This window comes from Mustela erminea, chromosome 11 (genome assembly GCF_009829155.1).
Source record: "Mustela erminea isolate mMusErm1 chromosome 11, mMusErm1.Pri, whole genome shotgun sequence".
NCBI lineage: Eukaryota > Metazoa > Chordata > Mammalia > Carnivora > Mustelidae > Mustela > Mustela erminea.
Window position 1 is genome coordinate 75,308,570 of NC_045624.1, and position 27,721 is coordinate 75,336,290.

Sequence of the window (27,721 nt, forward strand, 5' to 3'; positions counted from 1 at the left end):
ATGTGGTTATTGCAATAAAAAGCATACTATTAGTCTTTTAACATATCAGGAGTTAATGTTATAATATTTTTATAGTTATAAAAGCAGGAGCATCTCATGTGTTATAGAGAGATAAGTGGACCAATTACTGTAATAGATTCTGTTTTTCAATCAGAAATATGAATAAACTAATATTTTTATTACTTATATATGTCACAGAAAAATAAAATTATAGACCAACATAAGAAGACATATTCTAGCTGTTTATAAATTTCAGAAGGTATATAAGGGAACTTGGTTCAATCCATGAAAGACTCAGTCAACACCTAGAATCATACTTAGCAACATGGTTAGTAGATGTTGAAGAGAGTTCTACTGATTCATTCTGTAAGCAGTCTGCTCACTTTTCTCTACCTATCTCTAGCAATCAGTGAAACAAACAAGCAAAAGAAGCATTTTTTAGCAACAGAAGGTCAAACTTATTTTGAGTACTCCCTTTGATAGATGAAAAAAATCACACAGTAAAGCAGTTAGAAACTGCCTACACTGAAACAATCCCTGTAGAAATGTCTGGTTACTAACTACCTAGTGAAAAGCACCCTAAGAAGCCCAGATGGAAATGTGTTTCTCTACCAGTGAGGTTTAAAAATAAGGGCTTAAAAAAAAGAGTGGAGAAGAAATTTAAAAAAAAAAAAAAAAAAAAAAAAGGAGGGCGGGAGAAAGGGAGGGGAGGAAGGAGGAAGAGAAGAAACGGAGGGGGAGGAGGGAGGAAAAGGAGAGAACAGAAGGGGATAGAGGGACAGAAGGAAATTATTAGAAAACTAGCCAAAGAGAGGAAAATAAAGATATTGAAAAAGTTATCAAGATGGGAAGAGTGGCTAAAAGCCAAAAGAAGGTAATACAATTTTTATGTTATCTTTCAAAATGGAGATACTCCAAAAGAATATAGCCTATTCCAAAGGAATGCAGCTCTCTCAACATTTCAACACTATGACTTAATGTAACAGTCCTAAATAGTGGGACAAAGAAATACAAAAAGAATCTCATGGCCCACAGGTGGCGTGATTATATTTTCTATAGCTTCCAAAAATTAGATTTCTCAAAAATAAACAAAACTTTCTCAGACCTACCAAGAACAATATCTTTTCAATCTATCATGAGATGGAATTTTGTGTTTTCTAACTAGCAAGAAAATTAATCCTAAGGCAAATACAAATACCAAAGCTAAAATTCAAAAATAGATGACTCATTAAATACAAGCTCATAGACTTAACTGAAGGACTGGCTGAAGACTTAAGGGAGAAGCGGGTAGCTGGTACAATACTGCCTAAGAATTTCTCAGCTATTTTACTTCCCCAGGGTGCCTTGGCTTCAAAACATTAACATATTCACTGTCTTAATCGGACTTTATCAAGACAAAGTAGTCTTAAATTCTACTTTTGACCTAAGTTAATAATGAATTCATAAAGAATAAGTGAGAAACCAAAGTGGATAACCATGTGTTTTGGTACAACTAAATTTGTAATTAGTTGGAAAAAAAAGTATTACACTTACTCATACCACTGTTTATTGTGTTTTCGGTAAAGCAACGTATCCAAGGCAACAGCATTGACATCCAGAGCTCCTGGGGAAGGCCACTGGTTGGTGAGGTGGGCAGTTAACTCTTGTCTTGATCTTAAATCATTATTCTTTAGCACAGTCCTGTGAATATTAAGATGGTGAGTGCTTTTGTCTTCACTGTTCTGCAATGGCAGAGGAGCCTAATGGTATCAATCTGGCCCCCAAAATTCATCTTTTTAAAATGGTATGTTAAGATTGTCAACAGAACTATCGGGGCTATTAATGTCTCCTACCACATATGGTTTTCATTCTTTCTCTACAGGCTACAACAAACCACTAACATGTGGAGTTCAGACTTCCGATCTTTTCCACACAGATATTACTAAAGGACTAAAGGTGCATCCTGCACTTTACCTAAAAAATTTTGGTATCTTAAAATTATAGATTATTAGATTCCAGTTAAAATAAGAAAGAATTCCATGTATATGATTTTCTAGCATCAACATTCACTCTATTAATTTAACTTAGTAAACAAAAAAGAATTAAAATGAATAAAAAATAAAACTAAATGCAGAAAAATACAAAAAAAATCCATAAGGTGTCCAGAATTTTTAATAAAAGTAACTACAAATATACCTTTATGAAAATAATTAAATCAATGGTAACTGAACACTATAGCCCACTAGAAACATTTCAACTATGGAATGAAGCCATTGTAACAGTTCACAATTTACTCTCGGTTTTGTAGAACCATTACTCATTAATAACAATTTGCAAAAGAGCTAACTTTGGGCCAAAATTTAAACCTCACAAACCAATTAATAACTGTCACAAGACTAATTCAGCATTTGAACTGGTGGTTAAAGATAAATTTAAAAGCATAATTCTGTTTGCAAGGGCCCTATTCTACCTCTAAAAAGCTTCAAAATACCATGTAGGCAAGACGCCTTTTCTAACAGGAGTCCATGACTTTGGTATACTAAAGTCTGCGCCATCATCTCAGAAGCAGGGAGGTACTATGTGTCTGCCACTAAGTGTCTGACAATCGTCCTGCTGTGGGTGTCAGAGCAGTGGTGTGCTGGCAAGACAATCCTGCACACAAAAAACGAACCTACACAATACCTCTAGCTGTAAACTATGACTCAGATGGAAAATTTGATTTTTATATGTCTCTGTATATTTATATGTCTCTAACAGGCTACTTAGGAATATTTCTGCTTTTACAGGGTATCTGTGTATACTTTTGCTTCATCTATGCCACACACAAACATTACTTGAAGTAAATACTAAGTTTAATCTTAGAATGGAATACTAAAAAAGTGAAAGAGGCAGAAGTCTGTGAGAAGGTATCACATTAAGATATTCTTGTAGGCTACCTGAAACAATTTCGTTTCACTGGAAAGAGAATGAAAATTTTAAAAAGGACTTTTAAGGTACTTTAACATGGGTTTTTATGAAAATAATAAAGAGTTCAGAAAAACTTGAAGACCGTCAGAAAATCAGGTTAAGCAGAAATGGGGTTACTGGCTAGAGAATCTATTAAAATAAGCAACATTTGGGACACCTGGGTGGCTCAGTTGGTTGGACAACTGCCTTTGGCTCAGGTCATGATTCTGGAGTTCCGGATCGAGTCCTGCATCAGGCTCCCAGCTCCATAGGGAGTCTGCTTCTCCCTCTGACCTCCTCCTCTCTCATGCTCTCTCTCATTGTCTCTTTCTCAAATAAATAAATAAAATCTAAAAAAAAAATAAGCCACAATTATTTTGGCTTCTCTTATGGACTTTTCTCTTTCACATATTCACTCTCTCTAGGGTCTCAGAGAGTGTCACTGGGAAACCGAACTTCGATGTCATCACTGTTTACAGGAAAAAGAGCAGAATGTAAGAAAGACAAATATGCACCTTTGAGGAAATGACATCGGAAAATTCAGTCAATATAAGTAATTGAACAAATTCCAATTTAGAATATATTATTCCTGGAAATTGAAAAGTTTTACACTGCATAAATGAAAAAAAAGAACTAAGTTTCATGGAAGTTTTTACACAGTACTTGTCCCTGGAAAATTTTTGCCTAATGACAACTTCTCATACTGTCTTTAGAATTCTGTGTTTAGAAATCCCAATGACATTGTTTCCTATGGGCAGCTGCCCTCAAGTTCCTACTGGCTTTGAAACAGGAGACAGAGATTGCAGTGTACTGGACAGGCTCAGCTTCTATCCAGGCTGCACCTGCTTTCCACCTTCTATGACGAGTGTGGAGACAGACAATACTGGCTTTGAGTTGCCACAGCAAATGGGAAAGGTTCCTAGAGAATCCTTGTGTAAGGCCCCTTCTCTCACTGCTCTAGTATACGAAGGAACAGGCAAGCAGATTTAAGGGATGTTGAAAACCCTACCCCTGAATTCTGAATCTTGATTCTGTCTACTTAGATAATGAAGAGACAAAGCAGTTTATTCATTCTAGCAGTGGGCTCTGACCAAAATGACCAGCACAGAGACAGACCTCAAGTTCCTACTTGCTAGCTCTGAAGTAGCTCATCCCACCTCTCTCCAAGCCTACTTTCTCAGTCTTTATTTCCATTCCTTGAGTTGTTGATATCAATCTAAGGAATTCCGTTTTTGCTTAAGAGTTGACTGTGCTTTCCTACAATCAAAGAATCCTATTACTCACTGAGAACAAGCAAAACATACCTAGTTAACCTTAAGACCTACACAAAGGTAATATAAATGCAGTTAATATGGAAAACGAGGATATTTTTTTCATTGGCCAAGCTTAAAAATAGGTTCATCTTAAATTACTCAAATTTTCTCCTAGTGTGAAATCAGTGGCAATTTAAGGTAAAATTATGTGATTTTTAGCATTTAACTTTACTTAGAACTCTAACCAATGTTAACACTAATAAACTAATCTAAAAATTAAATCATTCTATATGAGATAGATTCTACTTATCATTTCGGTCTATGACACAAGTCTTTCATTAGCAACTGAACATCTCATTAAGGTAATAATTCTACAGAAAGGTACAATAAAGGAAAATTATTTATTACAAAAGTAGTAGCAACATACTTATCACAGCTAATTTTAAGAACTTTCCTGTGGTAGCTACCTTAAATTGCTAGATAGATCATTTCTCTTCAGATTTTCAATAGGAATTATGCAAGAATTTGGCCACAAAGATTCTAATTTAATCCCCTTACAGTTTTACTGAGGTGTAATTAGCAATTAAAAACTGTATATATCTAAAATGTACAACTTGATTTTGTAGACATAACAATATAATCACCACATTCAAGCTAATTAACATATCCATCACCTCACAGTTGTCTCTTGCATATGATGGGAACACTTGAGATATACCCTCTTAGAACACTTTAGGTATACAATACAGTATTAAGTATACTCATGTTGCTGTACATAGATCTCCATAATTTATACATCTTGCATAACTGAAACATTTTACTTTCTGAACATCATCTCACTTCTCCCTCTCTCCAGGCCCAAAGGGGTACAAAATGGTTGTCCATTCTAATCTCTGCTTCTATGCATTTGACTATTTTAGATTCCACATATAAGTGAGATCATGCACTATTTGTTTTTCTCCATCTGGCTTATTTCACCTAGCATAATTTCCTCAAGTTTCATCCATATTATTTCAAAGAGCAGATTTGCTTTTTTTAAGGTGGAATAATTCTCTGTAGTGGGCTTGTGTGGATAAAGACACAAGGTCTTCATATATCACATTTTCTTTATCCATCCATGAGTTTCCTTCCACTTCTTGGCTATTGTGATTGAGATATATATATTGAGATATAGCATGGAAACATCAGTTTGAAAAACATGTGGGATACATGGAAAGGAGATTATTTACTAATTTATTTACTAGCAGAATGTGTGCTTGTGGAGCAGGTATTTTAGGAGACTTCTCCAAGAACAAAAGAGCTGATGGGTACCATTTCCTTACCCTGTCCCCCAGCCTGGATATGCAGACACCTACAGAACTACTGCAAGCACTCTTTATGTAGCTTGCTAGTAGTGCTTCCCACCCCTGTTCTCTCCTATGGACTGCCCACTCCAACCCCCACTGGGTAGCTCTACAATGTGGTTCCAGCTCCCCTCCCATAGCAAACCTACTCACCCACTACACTTATTAAAAGTGTACCCTACCCCCACATTGTTCTGCAGACCCACACCATCCAACCTGCCCTAGGCAGCAGTCCATCCAAAGAGGCACCACAAATCTAGCACTGTGCAAGCAGCCCGACAGTGTCCAACATCACTCCAAAAAGACTGTTGCCCTGATGAAAGGGAAATACACCCATGCACCAGCTCTTCTGTAGTCCCAGCGGTGGGCTGTGGGCAGACACCCAGTCTGACTGCAGGCCCCGCCCACCAATGAAAGTCTCTCAGGGGATAACAAAGAGAGAGTGACCTGTCGTTTGGTGTGACCACAGTTTTGGCAAATGCCTAGTCTGACCCAACTCAAGTCCAAAGACCCACTAACAACAAAGGGACCAAATGCTGCTTGAAACAGGCAAAAGTGCCATCGCAGATGATAGAAGGGAAAAGCACTCAGTCACAATGGTAAAAGGCATGCAACACACATAGCTGATGCCTCCGAAGCTCCAGGTTCTGGTGAAGAGGGGACATTGCCCTGAAGGGCACTATAGGAACTTTTCTTCATAAGGCAACTACTTTCAAGAGTAGGAGACTCACATGACTTTCCTAACACAGATAAACAGACATAGAGAGTTAGACAAAAATAAGGAAATAGAGAAATATGTCCCAAATGAAAGAAGAGGACTAAATCACAGCAAGAGAGTTAACAAAACAGAGACAATCAATATGTCTGAGAGAGAATTTAAAATAATGGTCATAAACATAATCACTGAACTTGAGAAAAGAGTGGAGGACCTCAGTGAGACCCTCAACAAAGAGACAGAAAATACAAAAAAGAATCACATAGAGATGAAGAACTCAATAACTGAAATTAAAAATTCACTAAGAGAATAATGAATTAATTAGAGGAAGTAGAAGGATGGATCTGTGACCTGGAGGACAGTGTAATGGAAAGCAATCAAGCAGAACAGGATAAAGAAAAAAGAAAAAGAAAACAGTAAGAATAGATTAAGGGAACTCAGTGACACCATCAAGTGTAATAACATCTACACTATAAGGGTCCCAGAAGAGAAAAGAAGGGGGCAGAAAATTTATTTGAAGAAGGAATAGCTCAAAACTTCTCAAATGTTGGAAGAACACAGAAACCCAGAACCAAGAGGCACAGAGATCCCCCAGTGAAATCAATTCAAGAGGTTCACACCAAGACACATAATAATTAAATGACAAAAAGTAGTGATACAGAGAAAATCTTAAAATCAGCTAAAGAAAAGAAAATAGTTACATACAAGGGAAACTCCATAATGCTATCAGCTGATTTCTCAGCAGAAACTTCATGGGCCAGAAGAGAGGAGCATGATATATTCAAAGTGCTGAAAGTGAAACATGTGCTGCTCAAAATAGTCTATCCAGCAAGGCTATCATTCAGAATAGAAGAAGAGATGAAGAGTTTCCCACACAAACAACAATTAAGGGAATTCATCACCATGTAACCAGCCTGATAAATAATGTTAAAGGAGATTCTTAGAGTGGAAATACTATTAAAAAGAGCAAGAAAAGTAGGAAGCACAAAAGCACTAAAATTAAGTATGTATACAAAATTCAGTCAAGGAATTCAAGAAATAGAAGGATGTAAAGTATGACACCATATGTAAGAACATGGGGGTTGGAAGTAAAAATGTAGTACTTTTAGAATGGGTTCAAATTGAAGTGACCATCAACTTAATATAGACTATTATATGCAAAGATTTTATATATAAACCTAAAGCTAACCACAAACCAAAAACTGGTAATAGGTGAAAAAAAAAAATACAAAGAAAAGAATTCAAGTGTATCACTAAAGAAAGCTACCAAACCAGGAGAAGAGAGCAAGAGAAGAAAGGATCAGAGAAGAACTACAAAGACAACCATAAAACAATTAACAAAATGGCATTTAAATACATACCTACCAATAATTACTTTGAATGTAACTGGACTAAATGCTCCAACCAAAAGAAATAGGGTAATGGAATGGATTAAAAAGCAAGATCCATCAATATATTGTCTACAAGAGACTTATTTCACAGCTAAAGACACATGCAGATTGAAAGTAAAGGGATGGAAAAACATCATGCAAATGGAAGATCAAAGAAAAGAGCTGAGGTAGCAATACTTATATTGGACAAAACAGACAAGTACTCATGTTGGTTCAGTCTGAAGAGCATGCAGCTCTTGGGAGTTGTGAGTTCAAGCCCCATGGTTAGGACAGAGGTTAAATTAAAAAAAAATTTTTTTAAATTGGACTTTAAAACAAAGACTGTAACAAGAGACCAAAAAAAAAAAAAAAAAAAAAAAAAAAAAAAAAAAGACACTACATAAACATAAAGGGAAAAATCCAGCAAAAAGATATAACAATTGTAAATACTTATGCACACAGCATGGGAACACCCAAATACGTAAAGCAGCTAATAACAAACATAAAAGATGTAGCAATATAGTAATACTAGGGAACTTTAACACTCCACTTACATCGATGGATAGATAATCCAAAAAGAAAATCAACAAGAAAACAGTGGCTCTGAATGGCACATTGGACCAGATGGATCTAACAGATATATTCAGAACATTCCATCCTAAAAAAGCAGAATATACATTCTTTTCAAGTGCACGTGGAACATTCTCCAGAATAGATCACATTTTAGCCCACAAAACAAGACTCAACAAATTAAAAAAAGCAAAACAAACAAACAAACAAACAAACAAAAAAACGAAGTCATAACACACATCTTTTCTGACCACAGCACTATGAAACTAGAAATCCACAAGAAAAAAATCTGTAAAGAACTTAAATATATGGAAGTTAAATAACATGCTACTAAACAATGAAAAGGCCAACTAAGAAATCGAAGAGAAAATAAAAAAATACATGGAGACAAATAAAAATCCAATGTTCCAAAATCTTTGAGATACAGATAAAGCTGTTTTAAGAGGGACATTTATAGCAATACAGAACTACCTCGAGGAGCAAGATAAATCTTAAGTGAACAACCTAAACTTATACCTAAAGAAGTTAAAAAAAAAAAGAAAAACAAAACCCCAAACCAGGAGAAGGAAGAAAATAATAAAGATTAGAACATAAATAAAAAACAATAGAACAACTTAATGAAACCAAGAGCTGGTTCTTTGAAAATACCAACACAAATAATAAACCTTTAGCCACATACATCAAAAAAAGAAAGAGAAGCCTCAAATAAAAAATCAGAAATGAAAGAGGAGGAGAAATAACAACCAAATCACAGAAACACAAGTAACTATAAGAGAATATTATGAAAAATTATATGCCAAAAATTGGACAACCTAGAAGAAATGGATAAATTCCTAGAAACATATAACCTCCCAAAACTGAATTAGGATTGTTATCCCCATCATCTATTTCATCCATTCCCTCACCCACCTCCCCTTTGGTGACCATCAGTTTGTTCTCTATAGTTAAGAGTCTGTTTTTTGGGTTGTCTTTTTTTCTTCTTTGCTCTTTCAGCATTTTAATTTTTAGTAGAGACCCATCTCAGGTAAAATGTATAGTCCCAGTAAAAGATACTTCATTGTTTCCAAAAAACCTATTTGCTTCTAATACATCAGTTAATATTTTATCATACTGATCTGCCTCATATGTTTTGTACCCATATTTCCATATATGCTCTTCTCTTTACCCAGAATAACCTTCCTCTTCTTCCCCTCACCTGGTGATCTAAAGAGTTTCTGAAAAGCCCTATTCAAACATCAACATCTTAGTGATGCTTTCTCTGGACCACTATTCCTGTTCTACTTACATAAAGTGTACATACCTTTATTACTATACCTATACATATGTATCTCTATACACGTATCACACCATTTAGATTATCAGTCAACTTTGATATCCTCAAAGTTACCTTATTCAGACTTATGTTTTACTTTAAAAAATATATTTATTTATTTATTTTTAGAGAGAGAGATGGGGAGGCTGCATGAGTGGGAGGCAGAGAGAGAGAGGGAGAGAGAATCCCAAGAGACTCCATATTGAGCATGGAGTCCCACACAGGGGCTTGATCCCATGACCCTGATATTATGACCCAAGCTGAAACCAAGAGTCAGATGCTCAACCAACTGTGCCACCCAGGTGCCCCCTTATTCACATTTAAATTCTCAGTATCTAGCACAATTCCTATGAGAATGTAGATACTCAGTAAGTGTTTAGACATTAGAAAATATTATTTCAAAGGTTTATCTTTCTAAAATGGAAATCTGATCTGATATAATATTGGTAACTCCTCAGAGTTCCTTAGCATGGCATATAAAGTCTCTTCTCATCTGGCCCCACATACATACATGCTTACCCTCTGTGTTTGAGTAACAAGGAGCCACCATGCTACTCCCTATATTTGCTGGGCTATTTAATCTTTAATCAATTTGCTTTTGTTGTCTTCTCTGCCTGGGAGGCCCATCTTTTCCCATAGTAGTCTATCAAATGTCAAAAACACTTTAACGAATTAGTATAAGCATCTAGTATAACCATCTTAAACCCTTCCCAGTTCATTCTCCTTTACAATGAAATCCTTTGTTTCCCACTGTATCCCATACATAACTCTATCATAGCACTTTGACATCTTATTGTTCTTATTGTTTCTATGACTGTGGCCTCTGTAAGCACTATGAGGATAGGAACTAGACCATATTTATTTCTTTATTCTTAGCACCAAGCCAAGAACCCAGGATAGAAGGGCTCAATAAATGTCAGCAGAATAAATAAATATTGAACTATAAATCAGCAAATTTTATCATTATCAAAATAAGCTGTGGCCTATTCTTTTTTTAAAATCCAAAGGACAACGCAGAATCTTAAAGAAAAGGAACTTTGAAAAATAATATCCTCAGGGAGAGACAGAAAATACAGAATATACTATATTTTAAAACTGTTAGAAGGGTACCTGGGTGGCTCAGTCAGTTAAGCATATGCCTTTGGCTCAGGTTATGATCCCAGGGTCCTGGGATTGAGCTCAACATCAGGTTCCTTGCTCAATGGGAAGCCTGCTTCTCCCTCTCCCTCCATCTGTTGTTCTCCCTGCCTGCGCTCATTCTCTTTATCTATGTTAAATAAATAAATAAAATCTTAAAAAAAAAAACTATTAGATTTTTATTTCCCTGATGCCAAGTGATGTTGAGCATTTTTTCATGTGTCTGTTGGACATCTGTATGTCTTTTTTGGAGAAATGTCTGTTCATGTCTTCTGCCCTTTTCTAGACTGGATTACCTGGTTTTTGGGTGTTGAGTTTGATGCAGCCATTCTGGAAAACACTACAGAGTTTCCTCAAGAAGTTAAAAATAGAGCCACCCTATAACCCAGCAATTACACTACTGGGTATTTACCCCAAAGATACAAATGTAGTGATCTGAAGGGGCACCTATACCACAGTGTATAGCAGCCATGTCCACAATAGCCAAAAGTGGAAAGAGCCCAGATGTCCATTGACAGATGAATAGACAAAGAAGATATGGGGTGTGTGTGTGTGTGTGTGTGTGTGTGTGTACACATATACACAAACACACAATGAAATATTATTCAGCCATCAAAAGGATGAAATCTTACCATTTACATCGATGTCTATGGAATGGGAGGGTATTATGCTGAGCAAAATAATTCAGTCAGAGAAAGACAATTATCATATGGCTTCACTCATATGTGGAATATAAGAAACAGTGCAGAGAACCATAGGGGAAGGGAGGGAAAACTGAACGGGAAGAAATCAGAGAGGGAGAAAAACCATGAGAGACTCTTAACTATCAGAAAGAAACTCAAGGTTGCTAGAGGGGAGATGGGTGGGGGGATGGAGTAACTGGGTGATGGACATTAAGGAAGGCACACGATGAACACTGGGTGTTATATATAAATGGTGAATAACTAATCTCTATATCTGAAATTAATGATGTACTATATGTTGGCTCATTGAATTTTAATTAAAAAAGCTATTAGAAATTAAATACCAATGCATCTTTCTTATTTTAAATAATAAAACATTTAGGTAGCTTTCATGTCTACAGAAGCAATTTAATTCTGTTAAGACCATAATAAATATCATTGTGCTTTGCTAAACATCACAACAAACTTCTAGTCTAGTGGTTCTCTACCCTGACTATATATTCAAATAACTGGGGAAGCATTTAAAAAATTCCAATACCTAGTCTCATCTCAGATCAATGAAATGAGATTCTATGATGGTGGGGTCCAGGCAATGCTACTTTTTAATGCTTCCTAAGTGAATCTAATATAAATTATTTTTCTCCTACAAAATAATAATAAAATTCCTTATGTATCTGGCTGTTCCTTCTTGGTCTCAGTGGAGGTACCTTCTTCCACTTAATCCTTAAACATTAGTGTTCCTGATTCCTTCCAGTTCTGTTCTCAAATTCCTAAGATTCCATGTAAATACAGAGAAACTGGATTTTAAAATGAGGTTCTATGTTTTTTTCAGCCCTGAATATAACATTCATTATTTTAAAAAAGAGAAAGAGAGAGAGAGAGAGAGAGAGAGAGAGAGAGAGAGAGAGAAGTTTTCCACAGGTTGGTCTTTTTCCTTTCAGAGATTAGGCTCAAGTCTGCTGCTACTTACAAGTTTTACAAAAGATCTAGAATTCCATAATCTCTATTCTGATAGTGGTGTTTAGTCAATTCAAAGCTATTATTTTGTTCATTTGTTCAGGCTTTGGCCTGTGTCTCCAAACTTGAGTGTTATCTTTTTTCCCACTTACCTGAGGCTATGCTGATGCCCATGAGGATATACTTTTGGCAGCTGGATATATAAGGCATATGACCCCTGGCACTTAGGATTTAATATCTGTGATTCGAAGCATTCCTGAGCAATCCAAAAGATGAGTGATACAAAGCAATTTTTAGTTTTGTAAGGCAGCACATTTGAAGCCTACTGTTATGAATTCAGTCCTGAGAGTGAGTAGCAAAATTCCTACCACCACTGCAACAAACCTTTGCTTTGTTTTCCACTTAGCATTTATAGATGTATCTATGTATCTCTCTCTCTCTCTCTCTCTCTCTCTCTATATATATATATATATATATATATATATATGTAATTCTTAGGATATACTCCAGTGCCATTTGCGACATGGCATACCAAAAAAATCTTAAACTATAATCATCATGAAAATAAAAGATAGTGTTCTACAATATCACACTGCAAGTAATTGGCCTTAAGGGGAGAATAGAATTAGGAGCTAACAATTCAAAACCTATTCAACTTTCTAACTAGCACAAAGAAAAAGTCACAATATTAATAAAATTCCAAATCAAATTTAGAATATTGGTTAAATTCATATTAAGTAAAGAAATATTACAATAATTTAACAACAACAAAAAAGTAAAAGCCATGTGACAGAAAAGACTGGAGGGAAGGATTGAGGCTGCTGACATTGAGGCTTACCATGAAGGCAAAGACAAAATGCACAAAACTGAGGTAAACTACAAAAAGAGCTTCCTGAAGGTGAAGTTGACCTGCACCAGAGGAACGCAGGATGAAAGAGTAATGCATACGGCAAGAGAATGCCACCTACTGGTGCTTTGCAGTATTTGCCCATGTTGGTGTATTCTGCATTCTGTTGGTGCTTCTTACTGAGAAACATTAACCCCTAAGAAAAATCAGCTATGGCTCAAAGGGATTTCTTCACTTTGCTGACATCATCCCCTTATTTGTGAATCCTGTATGAGTTAATTCACACTACAGAGATGATTATATAGCAAGTGCATACTCTCAAAAATAAAAGAAAGCAAAACAAAAAACAAAATCTTCATCTCATTGGTAACTGAGGAGGGCATTAGCATCTTCTTCTGAAAATTAACAGTATCCTGTAAGGACTAATATAATATCCTACAACAACCAATACTAGCCTATAATATACTATCATCCTAACTGGTGAGGAAAAGGTCTTGTGTACAGATTTTAGCCAATGTACATGGAGGGAAAAGAATTAGGAATCACCATTTTACAAATCCCACTTAATCAACAGCTCCAGATAATGTTCGTGCTCATTCTTGGTTCAAGCCATTAGATGAAAGGTTGATAAAAACTTTTACAAAGGAAAAACATAGTTGTCACCACCTGAATCCACTGTTCAATGTTAGAGTCTTTAGAAGAGGGACAACCAGCGTGCTTGGTTATGATGTGGACAGGACCACCTACAAAATACTCTTCTCAAAAAAGTTAAACTCCTATTTAACCAGCCTCTTAGGACACTGGTTCTCAACCCTGACTACACAACAGAACATGTAAGCAGCCTTTTACACTTTCCTGAGCCCCAGCTTTGACCAATTAAATTAACATCCCTCAAGGTGAGCTCAGTCAGGCATTCTTATTTTTTGCAAAAAATATTTTTAAGAAGCTCCCTGAGTGCTTCTAATAACCAACCAGAGTGGAAAACCCACTAATCCAGAGTTAAGAGGATATTATTTACAGGTTATACAGCACAGAACAGTGATTCTTGAACTTTAATGTGTCAGTTATACCCCTGAGGATCTTGTTAACAACAGATTCCCATTTGGCGGGTCTAGGGAGGGCACCAAGAATCTGCTCTGACACTAAAGCAGTCAGTCCCCTGTGAGTAGAGAGGATACAAACCAGGGCTGTCCAAGGAAAATATAAGAAGAGTAGCATATATAATTTAAAATTTTCTAGTAGCCACAGTAAAAGGAATGAATTTTAATAATGTACTTATTTAGCCCAATATATCTAAAACATTACCATTTCAATATGTAGCCAATATAAATAGTTCCTAACAAGATATTTTAAATTCTTTATTTCATGCTGTCTGATGTGGATGTTATACTTGCAGCACATTTCAGTTCACACAACTCACATTTCAAGTGCTCACCAGCCACATGCACAAAATGGCTAACATCCTGGACAGCACCGGTAGAGAAGAACAAAGAAAGAAACCTCAAAGAACTAATGCTGGACATTCTATAGGAAAAGTCTGCAAACAGATAACAGGACAAGTACGAATGGGAGAAACTAAAGTCTTCAGAGACATAATTATATGTCATGTATGATTTTGTTTCTTAATCCAAAAATGCAACTACAAAAAGGTTGGGCTTTTTTTTTTTTTTTTTTTTTTTTTTTTTAGAGAATTAGGGAAATTTGTTACAGATGAGCCTTTAAATGATAAAAAGAATGTCCCTAATTTTACCAGGTATGATTATAAGATTACGTGAGAAAATGTCCACTTTCTTAGAGATGAGCAAAGAAGTATGTAGGAAAGAAAGAACAGGATTTGCTTCAAAATAGTTCAGCAAAAAAAGAAAAGGAAAATGAAAAGTTAAAACAAATGTGACAAACGCTTGGCAACTAACTATTCAATCTAGGTGATGGTAATCAGGGCTTTATTATACGAATCTCTATACACTTGAAAATTCTTTTTTTTTTTTTTTTTTTTTACACTTGAAAATTCTTTAACAAAAAGTTTAAAACACAATAATAGCATTAGAATTTAAATGCTAATTTTATTTTTTATGAAGGTCAACTACATGCTAAAGGGTGGAAATAAGTGAACAAAACAATGGTATTTATGTATTAATAATATGTGTGTTATTTACAAATTGTACTTTAAGGAGGCTTCCTTTCTTTATGCACTCAGTATAAAACATTTACCAAATAAGGATGCCAAAATTGAGCCTCTTTTCTAGTCTGAGTCACTTCTCTGAGAAACACTGTCTTGCAATTCCAACTGTTGGTAGGCCCCTTGCCCAAATATACTGACATATGCTCTACTGAAGAATATGCCAGCAGTTTTAATCAAACATCATAACTAAAGGCAATGAAATAACACCCATATCAAATCTGTAATTTCTTGGTGTAATATGTAATTTCTCATTATCACTCAAGAAAGTACAATACAGTGTAGTTTGACCTAATTATCTGGCATCTGGCTTTTTTCTCTTCCGGATGCATTTTTTTTGATTTTTCTGTGTTTACATGGATAACAGAGTATGCACTATGTATTATCATGATGTTAACTCTTAGTAATAATTGTTACCTGCCAAAAATATACACGATCAGGAACTACCATAATTTGTTCACTATTAACGGGGCCAGGATGACATCACTGCACTCTTGTTAGGATCTATGCCACTCGCTCTAAACCCTGTGAAGCAGGATGCTACAGCATCACTGACTTCTGGTTTGCAGGCTGACAGATCACACGATCACTACCCACAAGGAACTACACAACATGGCTGTTCAACTATAACAATGCACTAATTTTAATAATGTGTGGTTCTTTACTTCTGTTAGTTAGACTCTTCAGTTCCTTCATGAGGGAGCCTTATTGGACATTACTATTCCTATAGCTTTTCACACCATAAATAGGAAAACTACATGAGCCAAACAGCAAAAACGCCTTTTTACAAATTTTAATGGTATTAATCATGACAAAGGTATTTAGATTTTACTCACTATTCTGAGCCTCTCTAGTCCTGAGATTTGAAATTAGCATTTTACAAAGATCTAAGCCTGTGGATGAGCACAAACCTTTCCTTCCATGTATGGTTCTCTTCAATTCACAATGTGACCAATAATGTCCATCTGTCCACTTCTTTAACTTAGGAGCTCTTTGTGAAGACAAACTATATCCTTCTTATTTTTTCTATTCTTGGCACTCTCAAGCACAGAATTATACATTTAAATAAATGTTTACTGAATAAAACTAACCTCAAAAATGAAAAGGTTTCCCACCAGATAGCATAAATAATATGACAGTAAGTTTTTATAAGACCATAAACAATACATTTCATAATCTTATGAAAGACTTTCCATACATTGATTCAAAGTGTAACTAATACATTAAGCTTGCTTGTATTTACTTTATTGGATGAAGTTTAACATGCAAGCAAAATTGAATTAAAAATTACCTAAATAAAATAAAAATATGCCACAGATTTCAATAAAACTATGAAAATAAAAACCTAGAGTGATGCTGTATTTCTCAATGAAATAATGGCATTATTCTTAATCATTATTTGGAGATTTAAAATTTTTTGACACTTTAAAATTCCACCAACATAAATTTAATCACCCAAATACACCTTAGTCAAAGACTAATAATCCAAAATAATCCAATTAGTATTCCATCAGTAATCGATGAAGAAAAGAATTATAGTTAAAAGTGGTACCAGTAAAGTAGTAAGTAGCCATATATATCTTCCTCCCAATATACGCAAATCTATACCTTAATTATAAATATTAATCCACATGCCATTTGGAAAGTGGTTCTGAAAAACAAATATTTTGAAACTTGGGGATAATAAAATCAAAGTCTAAATTCATTTGTTTGATCTGCAGCATTTGGGCATAATAAAGTAAAATATTTTAAATTTACCATTTATCCACATGTATTTAATAAGGATATTTTAAGGTTTTTATAGACCAAAAGAGAGGAATAATCTTTGAATGTTTCCTTTGTTCTAACTGTATTTTACATGATAGCATTTAATACTCATAGTAATCTATAAGGTAAGTTTTATTTCCAGTATACAGATAAAGAGACAGAGGCTCTAAGGTATTATTAAAGACTGAGCTCATAATAATAGGCAAATACAAAGCCAGTGTCTGAACACAGTCCATATCTGTAAGAAAGCTTTAGAATGCTCCTCTAGTGCACCATGCTCACCTGTACTCTACCCAAAACTATCAGATGTTCACATTTTAGGAGTATTCAAAGACAAATTAAAGCATACTTTAACAGTTACTCAAAAATACATCTAAGCATTGAGAAATATATAAAAAGAATAAGCCAAGTGACAAAGGATTTAAATCAACTAGGAAAGGATGATTAACATAATGTGAAAGCAAATATTACATGCTTTGTAATCCACTTAATACTCTTCTCCTGACCTTTTCCTTTACACGTTTAAAATTTTAATCTTCTCAGGGCCACTACGGTTTTCTCAGGATTAACAAAAAGAATTCCAGTGCTCACATTTCATTGCAGGCCTTCCTAAATGTTGACAAAAAATTTCAGCAAGAAAAGAAGGGAAAAAATGTCCACTTTCTCCCAAAGCCACAAATATGTCTACAGTATTTATTCTGTACCTTACAGATGATTCAGTTAATGTAGTGAATTGAGAAGATTCTCAGAGGAAGGTATCTTACTCTTCTGTTTAGTATCCTTGTAAGTCATTTTTTGTACAAAGGAACCTTGTAAGATACCAATTTACCTGGCTAAGAGTATATAGCCATGTTATGTGAAAGTACATCTTTGACCCTAAACTCAAGAAAATAGCCTAATTCTGATTGGTGACTTTACTTTCAGTATTTAATTTTTGCTCTGGTAATATTTATTTAAAATATCCTTAAAGGCATTAAAAAATTGTAAGTATCAATGACACTTTTCTACTATAATAAAACTATAACTCAGGTTCTTTTTTCAAACTAAAAAGTTTGAGTCTCTTCCTTTACATTATCAAAAGTACAGTAAATGTGACACATTTTATTTTCCAATTTCACAATTATTTTTAAGTTAAAAACATTGAGACAAACTATCAGCATCAATTGCAAAGGAAAAATTAAATTATCTTCAACTTTTCTAGCTGTAAAGAAATAACTAGAAATCTCCATTGTTCAGTTCTGGATATTTTTCTCCCTGCTTACAAAAGCAAAGAGTTATGGAAGGTATTAATATGCCTCTCAATGAGTGATATTCCACAGGACAAACTCTCAGTAAAATATTAGAAAAAAATAATATGTGAACATAATTCTTTTTTCCAAGACACAAATTCCTAGAAAACACTGAAGTTTTATGTTAGTTAATAAAAGATTTTTACTTAAAAAAATCATCTTTCATGTTTACTAGGTCTCAAAAGATCTCCCTGGAAATTATATGATAATTAAAAAAGGAAACATAATAACTATACCAAGAGAAAAACACATTAAACTAATGATTAAAATTAATATTAGTAAAAAAGACCAACAGATTCCATGGACCACTGGATATCATATCCCCAACACTTAAAGACACCCCACTTATATTCCAACCACAAAAACTCATTCTAATCATGAGAAAAAGCAAACCAACTCAAATTGAAATTTGAATTTACATTCTATAAATTGAATTTACAATCTATAAAATCACTAGCTTGTATTCTTCAGAAATATCAATTTCTTACAAGACAAAGACTGAGAAACTGTTCTAAGTTAAATGTGACTGAAGAAATGAGACTGAAGAAATGAATAACCAAATGAAAAACATGATTCTGGACTGGGTCCTGTACCAGAAAAACCAAAGCTGCAGTAAGAGATATTATTTGGACAACTGATGAAACTGGAATGAGTTATGGATAAGATGAAAGTATCACACTGATTTAAATTTCTGAATTTGATAGATGATCTATGGTTATATAAGAGAATACCTTGGTTCTCAGGAAAGACCCAACTGATGTATTATGTGATAAAGAGTTGTGATGTATGCAAGAGGGAGAGAATTATGAGCAAATGTGGCCAAGTGCTGAAATTTGGTAAATCTAAGATAGGGCTTATTCTTCGTACTATCCTTGCAACTTCTCTGAAATTTTGAACTTATTTCAAAATAAAAACTTTTAAAATCATCTTTTCAGATTAAATAAATATTAATGCGAGAAGATTTTCACCATAAACAATTATTTGATAAAATCAAGTTTGATGGAATGGTATGATTAGTACAAGTGCTTTGAATAGTGTCAAATTAAGGAGCTTATACCGATACATACCTTTATTCAGGAAAAAAACAAAACCCAAACCCAAAAAGCCTAAAACTACTGTTATGGAAAAAAGCTATACTAAACTGTGCTTAGTGATACTCTGGCACACATGGGAACAAACACTGCATAATTATTGTACTTTGAGTGGTACTGGTTTTATATCCCATCTTTTAATTAAGCAGTACATCAATAACTAAATAAATAATTTAAAATTATGTATATGCATTTGAAAGAATACATATCAAATTATAAGAGTTAACTCTGGGTAGCACACACCTGAGGATAGTTTTTATTTTCTTCCTATATTTTGTAATACTTCTGCCATGAGCATAAATTACTTTTATGACAAAAAAAAAAGGAAGAGTAAACTTTTTAAAAAGAGTAAGGGTAAAAGAACTTAATAGCAGGCCATTTGACTTCTCAGAGTTTGAATCCTATGTCAAAACATGACATTTTCTTATGTTTACATACTGCCAATATTTTCCCAAAAGGATCTCACTTACAGCTGATCTTGAAGCTCCACAATTATATATTCTAATTGTTCCTTTTCCAATTTATGAGCCAGATCAGAATCTTCAATCCTTTGAAGTAGTATTTTATTCTGGGATACAGACTCAGACAGCTGGTTCTCTCGAAGTCGTAAGAGTTCTTCAAGATAACCCTGAAAATACAGTACCAACAAGATAAAGCTACCACAAAATTCTAATGTATATCTTGAAGATCAATACTGAGTAGGATAAATGCTATTCTTTCCATATTTCAATGAAATAATCTCTAAGTATTAATGATGAAATAATAAAAAAATAATCATTTTAATTGAATATAAAAATTTAACATATGTTCTCCATCCTTTAAAGCCCTTCCCTGAAGTTCAATAAGATGTTTGCCTGCAGTGGGTAAACTGGAAATTTATACGTTTTGACCACCTTCACCCATTCTATTCATCTCCACCATGTTCACATTCCTGGTGAACTGTTTCTTTTTTCTCAAGAGCAATGTATTTCTTTAGCCTTAATATTGCTTTTGCCTTAAGGTCTATCTTGAATGATATTGTTATAGAATTCTTTTTTTCATATTTGTCTGCTTTACATTTACCCTCCTAATAAATGTTAAAATCTCAGACATATAAATGAAATGATATACAGAAGAATAAATGGCTTATTTTTAAAATTTAACTTATAATTTTTTAGAGGGTGGGAGGGGCAGAGAGAGACAGGGAGAGAGAGGAATTGAGCAGGATCCATGCCCAGAGTGGAGACCAACATGGGGCTCAATTCCACAATTCTGAGATCGTGACCTGAGTTGAAATCAAGAGTTGGATGCTTAACCAACTGACCCAACCAGGTGCTCCTAAATGGCTAATTTTTATATTAAAACATAAAATTAGAAAAAGTTGAACAAACAAACTCTGCATGATTTTTCATCAAGACAAGGACAATTCAAGTACAGAAAGGAAGTAGCAATGGGTCAACACTTATATTCAGTTAAAAGATATTTTGGAAGTGACAGTCCAAAGGCAAAAATGAGAATCAAATCAATGACTTTTGGCAACTGATAAATACCTTCTGTTCCAGGGTTAGCTGATACTTTTGTTTAACTCTCTTACACTTGTTGAACCAACTATTCTCATCCATGATGAAAGGAGGCCCGACATTCTCTGGAGTGCTGCTTTCACTACCACTGCTTCCCAAAGTCCTCAGCTCTTCCTCGTCACTGCTGATGCTGTCAGAACTGGGAATATTAAAATTTTAAAACTAAAGTTAATATGTTTCACTCCATTAAGAAATACTTCTCTATTTTGTAAGTTACCAGTGAGCCAACTCCAAAATATTTAGCACTCCATATACAATTATATTAATGATATTATAAAGACTTTTTAGCTTTCTGAAAAAAATGATAATCTAGTATAGACTGCTGACTTCCTCTCATGGAGTTAAGCCTCAAGATGCTATAGAAGTTGATCCGAAGTTTGTAAACCTAAAGAATTTAACATAAGAACTGTGAGAATGTTCTGAGAAGAAAGAAAAGATTTCCAGAGAAGAAAACCAGAAAACCTAGACGTGTTGGAAAGAACTTTTTAGATGAGTTTTTTCACTGTCTCAAGTAGATTACTGCCTGTCCAGTATCCAATGCTGTGCAGACAAACAGCACAACCAGCCTAATGTCAGTGAGGTATAATAGGGCAGGGTTCAAGGTCAGTTCAACTTTAGCAAAGAGGAGATAATAAGAGTTTCAGAAAAACTGGTCACTCCCAAGCATTTTCCATTGAAGGAAGAAGGAGAAGCAGAGGTAAAGCAGAGAAAACACTCTAAAATCCATATCTGAAATTCCTAATGACATCCATTTGGTAGAGGAGGGCAGAATAAGGTTAAAAAAAAAGAAGAAACTAAATGAAGAACTGCACTAAAATGGATATCTGGTTTAGAAGAAAGAAGAGGTATTATACTAAAGAAAAACAGGGAAAAACACATTTAAAAATATAAGCAATGATATTAACATAAGAAAAAATACCATATAAATACTATATAAAAATACCATAAATACCATTAACATAAGAAAAAATACCATATTCAAAATATTAAAAAAAAAACCTCTGACCTATCAAATGGAGACACAAAATAAGAAAATACAGTAAATAGTAAATTCAAAACAAAAAATAAGATGGCAGAATAATCCCTAATACAAAGTAAGTTATAAAAATCTTTAATGGGTTAAACCTTACAGCAAGAGCCAAATGTTTAAGTTTAATTAAGACAAATAAGGACTAGAGTGCCTGGGTGGCTCTCTTGGTTAAACGTCCAACTCATGATTTTGGCTCAGGTCATGATCTCATGTGTTATGGGGTCAAGCCCTGCGCTGAGCTCTGTGATCAGTGCGTAGTCTTTTTGAGCTTCTTTTCCAAACTAAATAAATAAACATTAAAAAAAAGATAAGGACCAACAGTAAGTTGTCTACAAGATATGTATGAAAACAGAACAATTAAAATTAAAACTAAAGAAAGAGAAAGCACATAAAAAAATATGGCTCAAAGCAAATCCAGTTCAGAAATCATAATTTCATAGGTTTACAGAGATCTAACGGTGGAAAATATCATAAGCATCAAAGAAAGATATATTTCATTTTCTGAAGTCTGTGTTTATACCTGCTGGGCTCTGGAGTCCAGGGACCAAGTATGTTGCAAATATGAACAAGAGACCTCTGCATAAGGAAAAGTCCTACCTCCAATGAGACATGCTCAGCCAGGATCTAGGAAACAAACCAGTAAACAAACACATACCAAAAGAAAGTTGCCTCTCACAGCCATGGCTTTTAGTGGACTAGAGAAAATAAAGCAGTGGCTGATGGTAAACCTCCAGCTCTGAAAAACAGACCAAAAAACTTCTAAAAAAATAATATTTGACATTAGAAATTAAATCGGTGAAATAACAGGCAGATACAGTTGAGAGAGGGAGTTAATAAAAGATAAGAAGAAATTACAATTATTTCAAAATGGTAAGAAAAAAACAACTGCTATGCTAGACTAATGTATCCAGCAATATTATCTTCCCAGAAAGAGGGCAGTATAAGTGCACATACTGAGAAAACTAAAACCCGAGAGCTGTACCAAGAAATTCTCCTAAAAGAATTAATGATCATACTCAAAGAAAAAGGAAATGATCCAAGAAAAAACAGTGAGCAAAGAAAATTTTAAGCTTATGGGTAAGCCTAAACAAATATTGAGAGCATGAAACAGTAATAGTGATGCCTGCTTTGTGGAATTTTAAATACATCAATGAGAGAGTTAGAATTCTGGACAGTAATAGCACATGTCAAGAATGAAATGACTAAGGTTACAACAATGCAAAGTCCTCATTTATATGGACAGGTAGTAAAGATATTAACTTTAGACTTTGTTAACTTTTAAGTATGCATATTAATGGAGTACCAATACAAGAAGAAAAGTATAGTATGTGACTTGTAAACTAGTAGAGAAATACAATAGGAGGAGAAGAAAAATCAATACAAAAAGGAGAAATAGAAAAAGAAATGAAAAAATGTAGAATAGAAAGCAAAGAGTATGAGGCGCCTAGTGGCTCAGTCAGTTAAGTATCTGACTGTTGTTTTAGGCTCAGGTCATGATCTCCTGGTCATGGGATCAAGCCCCACATTGGGCTACCTACTCAGCAGGAAGTCTGCTCAAGATTCTCTCCCTCTCTCTTCTTCTGTCCCTAACCCCATACTCTCTCTCTAAAATAAGTAAATAAATCTTAAAAAAAATTAAGGCAAAGAATACAATGGTAGATATCAATCCAAATGTATCAGTAAATGTTCTAGTAACCCCAGTTTAATGAGCACTGGGTGTTATATGCAACTGATGAATCACTAAATTCTACCCTTGAAACTAATAATACATTATATGTTAACTAAACTGAATTTAAATTAAAAAAAAGAAGATAAAGCCTTTTAGACTAGATTTTCTAAATTCCAGTTAAAGATATCTTGAGGAGCACTGAGTAATATATGGAGCTGCTGAATCACTATACTGTACACCTGAAACTAACATAACACTATATGTTAACTACACTGGAAATAAAAAATTCCAGTTAAGTACTACTTCAAAAAGATATACTTAAAAAAAAAGGACACAAAAAGGCTGAAAAGCATTCTATTTCATAAATTCCTGTTGTACATTTTTTATATATTAACATAACTGAAATCAGGATACAGCTCACAACTGATGACATCTCATCTGCTGTCAAAATATTTTCTCACGTATTAATGTCTCTAAACTGAGATACATTTACAATGGAAGTCATGCAGGTTAGATGAAATATGGTTAAAAAAATATATACTAAAAAATGCTAACCTAAAGAAAATTGTTGGGACTCTATTTACATCAGACAAAATGGGCTTTAAGGAAAAAAAAATTACTGTGTATTTACAGCTATTACATACTGACAAAAAAATTCATTATTTCAGGAAAATCTAAGAATTCAAAACTTAGATGCATCTTTTAAGTTAGATTCAAAAACCAGAAAGCAAAAATTCAAGGTACCATCTGAAAAAAAATTGAAAAATCAGATATAACAATGAAAGAATTTAATTCATCAACTCAAAAAGATGAAGCTTATAAGAAAGGATATAAGTAAAAGATATAAGGATATAAGGAAAGAATCCTTATAAGAATGGATATACATATCAGAACAGCCATTAATAAGCATAAGCTAATGAATATAGGACACAATCATTAGAATACTGACCAATTCTAGGCCATTTTTAAACAAATTTCAAAAAACAAATTTTATGTGGACCATATTGCCCATCACAACTCCAACAAAAGCCCTGAAAATTAAAATTTATATTTCAAATGTCCTTTGGTCAAAAAATTGGAAAATTTTAGTTAAAACAACTAAAATAAAAAACAACTTATCAAACTTATAAGATACAACTAAAGTAGCATTTTAAGGGATATCTGTAGCCTTATATACTTTTTAAAAAAAATTTTTTTTAAAATTTCTTTTCAGCGTAACAGTATTCATTGTTTTTGCACCACACCCAGTGCTCCATGCAATACGTGCCCTCCCTAATACCCACCACCTGATTCCCCCAAACTCCCACCCTCGCCCCTTCAAACCCCTCAGATTGTTTTTCAGAGTCCATAGTCTCTCACGGCTCACCTCCCCTTCCAATTTCCCTCAACTTCCTTCTCCTCTCTAACTCCCCATGTCCTCCATGTTATTTGTTATGCTCCACAAATAAGTGAAACCATATGATAATTGACTCTCTCTGCTTGACTTATTTCACTCAGCATAATCTCTTCCAGTACCATCCATGTTGTTACAAAAGTTAGATATTCATCCTTTCTGATGGAGGCATAACACTCCATAGTGTATATGGACCACATCTTCCTTATCCATTCGTCTGTTGAAGGGCATCTTGGTTCTTTCCACAGTTTGGCGACCGTGGCTATTGCTGCTATAAACATTGGGGTACAGACGGCCCTTCTTTTCACTACGTCTGTATCTTTGGGGTAAATACCCAGTAGTGCAATGGCAGGATCATAGGGAAGCTCTATTTTTAATTTCTTGAGGAATCTCCACACTGTTCTCCAAAATTAGCCTTATATACTTTTAAGAAAAGAAGCAAATTTAAATAATGAGGAAAAAAAAATCATAAAAATTCTCTATAAAATGGGTATAGACAGAACATATTTCAACATACTAAAGGCCATATCCGACCAGCCACAGCTAATATCAAAATTTAATAGTAAAAAGCTGAAAGCCTTTCCTCTAAGATCAGGAAGAAGACAAGGATACCTACTATCACCACTATTATTTAGCATAATTGGAAATCCTAGCCAGAACAATCAGGCAAGAAAAATAAATAAAAGGCATCTGAATTGGAAAGGAAGAAGTAAAACTGTTTGCAGATGATATGATGTTATATCATCTTAAAGACCTTAAAGACACCAACAATAAACTGTTAGAATAAATGAGTTTAGTCAAGATGCAGAGTACAAAATCAATATACAAAATAAGCTGTGTTTCTACACACTAATGACAAACTATAAGAAAAATTAAGAAAACAATCCCATTATAATTACATCAAAAAGAATAAAATATCTCAGAATAGATGAAAAAAAGGAGGTAAAGTATTTCTACACTGAGAACTATAAGACAGTGATGAAAGAAACCGAGAAAGGCACAAATAAACTTCAAAACATTCTCTGCTCGTAAACTGAAAAAATTTAATATTGTTAAAATGACCATACTGCCCAAAGCAACCTAAGATTCAATGCAATACCTATCAAAATTCAATGGCATTTTTCATAGACCTAGAACGATCATAAAATCTGTTCAGAACCACATCTACTAAACAGCCAAAGCAATCTTGAGAAAGAATAGAGCGGGGGGCATTGCACTTATTGATTTCAAAATACACTACAAATCAACAGTTATCAAAACAGAATGATAATGGCATAAATGCAGACACACAAATCTATGGAACCAAATGGAGTCCAGAAATGAACCCACGCATATTTGGTCAATTAATTTATGACAAAGGAGCCAAAAATATACAACTATTAAAGAATAGTACCCTTAATAAGTGGAGGTGAAAAAACTGATCAACCTCATGTGAAAAAATAAAGCTGGATTCCTATTTATACCATACACAAAAATTGACTCAACAAAATAGATTAAAGACTTGAATGTAAACCTGAAACGGTAAAACTCCTAGAAGAAGACAGAAAGTAATCTCCCTGGTATCAATCCAGACAACATTTTGGATTTGAGACCAAAAACAAAGGTAAATAAAAGCAAAAGCAAAAATAACAAACAGGCCTACATCAGACTGAAAGGCTTCTGTATAATGAAAGAAACCACCACAAAATGAAAAGGCAACCCACTGTCTGGGAGATACTATTTGCAAATCATAAACAATAAGGAGTCAATATCAAAGTAGAAACTCAACAGTAAAAAGACAAATAATCCATTACAAATGGACTAAAGACCTGAACAGACATTTCTCCACAGAAGATAGGTGAAAAGCTCACAGGTACATGAAAATATGGTCAACATCATTGGTCATTAGGGAAATGAATTATCAAAACCACAATGAGATACCACCTCACACACATTAGGATGGCTATCATCAAAAAGACAAAATATAGCTAATGCTAGTGTGGAAGTGGAGAAAAGGGAGCCCTTGTGCACTGTTGGTGGGATTGTAAATTTGATACAGCGACTATGGAAAATAGTATAGAGTTTCCTCCAAAACTTAAAAACAGAACTACTGTATGATCCAGAAATTCCGCTTCCGGGAATACATCCAAAGAAAACAAAACATTACCTTGAAAAGATATCTGCACCCTACAAGTGACACCATGTATGACAGACGAGAATGGAAACAATTGAAGTGTCCATCAGTGGATGAATGGATAGAGAAAGATGGGGTATATGTATATAACAGAATATGAAATCCCACCATTTGCAACAACATGGATGGAACTTGAAGGCATTGTACTAATAAGTGAAATAACATCAGAGAAAGACAACTATATGATTTCATTCATATGTAGAATCTAAAATACACCCCCTCCCAATAAAACTAGTAGAAAAAGAGATCAGATTTGAGATTACCAAAGACAGAGGGCAGAGGGAAAGAGGAAATGGAGAAAGGGAAGAGGAACTGGAACAAGGTGGTCAAAAGGTCCAAACTTCCAGTTATAAGATAAATAAGTACTAAGGATGTAATATACAACATGATGACTAGAGCTAACAATGCTGTATGAATATAGAAAAGTTGTTAAGAGAAAAAAATCCCAGAGTTTTCATC

General features: G+C 34.3%; 1 protein-coding gene across 8 annotated transcripts in view; it reads right to left on the reverse strand.

Annotated features, from left to right (window-relative positions):
* RUNDC3B (RUN domain containing 3B) overlaps window positions 1-27,721 on the reverse strand; it is a 137,381-nt gene that overhangs the window by 20,922 nt on the left and 88,738 nt on the right. For 5 of the 8 annotated variants that reach the window (XM_032304719.1, XM_032304717.1, XM_032304718.1 and 2 more), the window contains 3 exons: window positions 20,968-21,136; window positions 19,909-20,066; window positions 1,534-1,680 (listed from right to left, as the gene is read on the reverse strand). In XM_032304719.1, the coding sequence (XP_032160610.1) occupies window positions 1,534-1,680; window positions 19,909-20,066; window positions 20,968-21,136 (474 nt within the window). The remainder of the gene's footprint in view (window positions 1-1,533; window positions 1,681-19,908; window positions 20,067-20,967; window positions 21,137-27,721) is intronic. The other 3 variants (XM_032304723.1, XM_032304722.1, XM_032304721.1) reach the window with 1 other exon arrangement.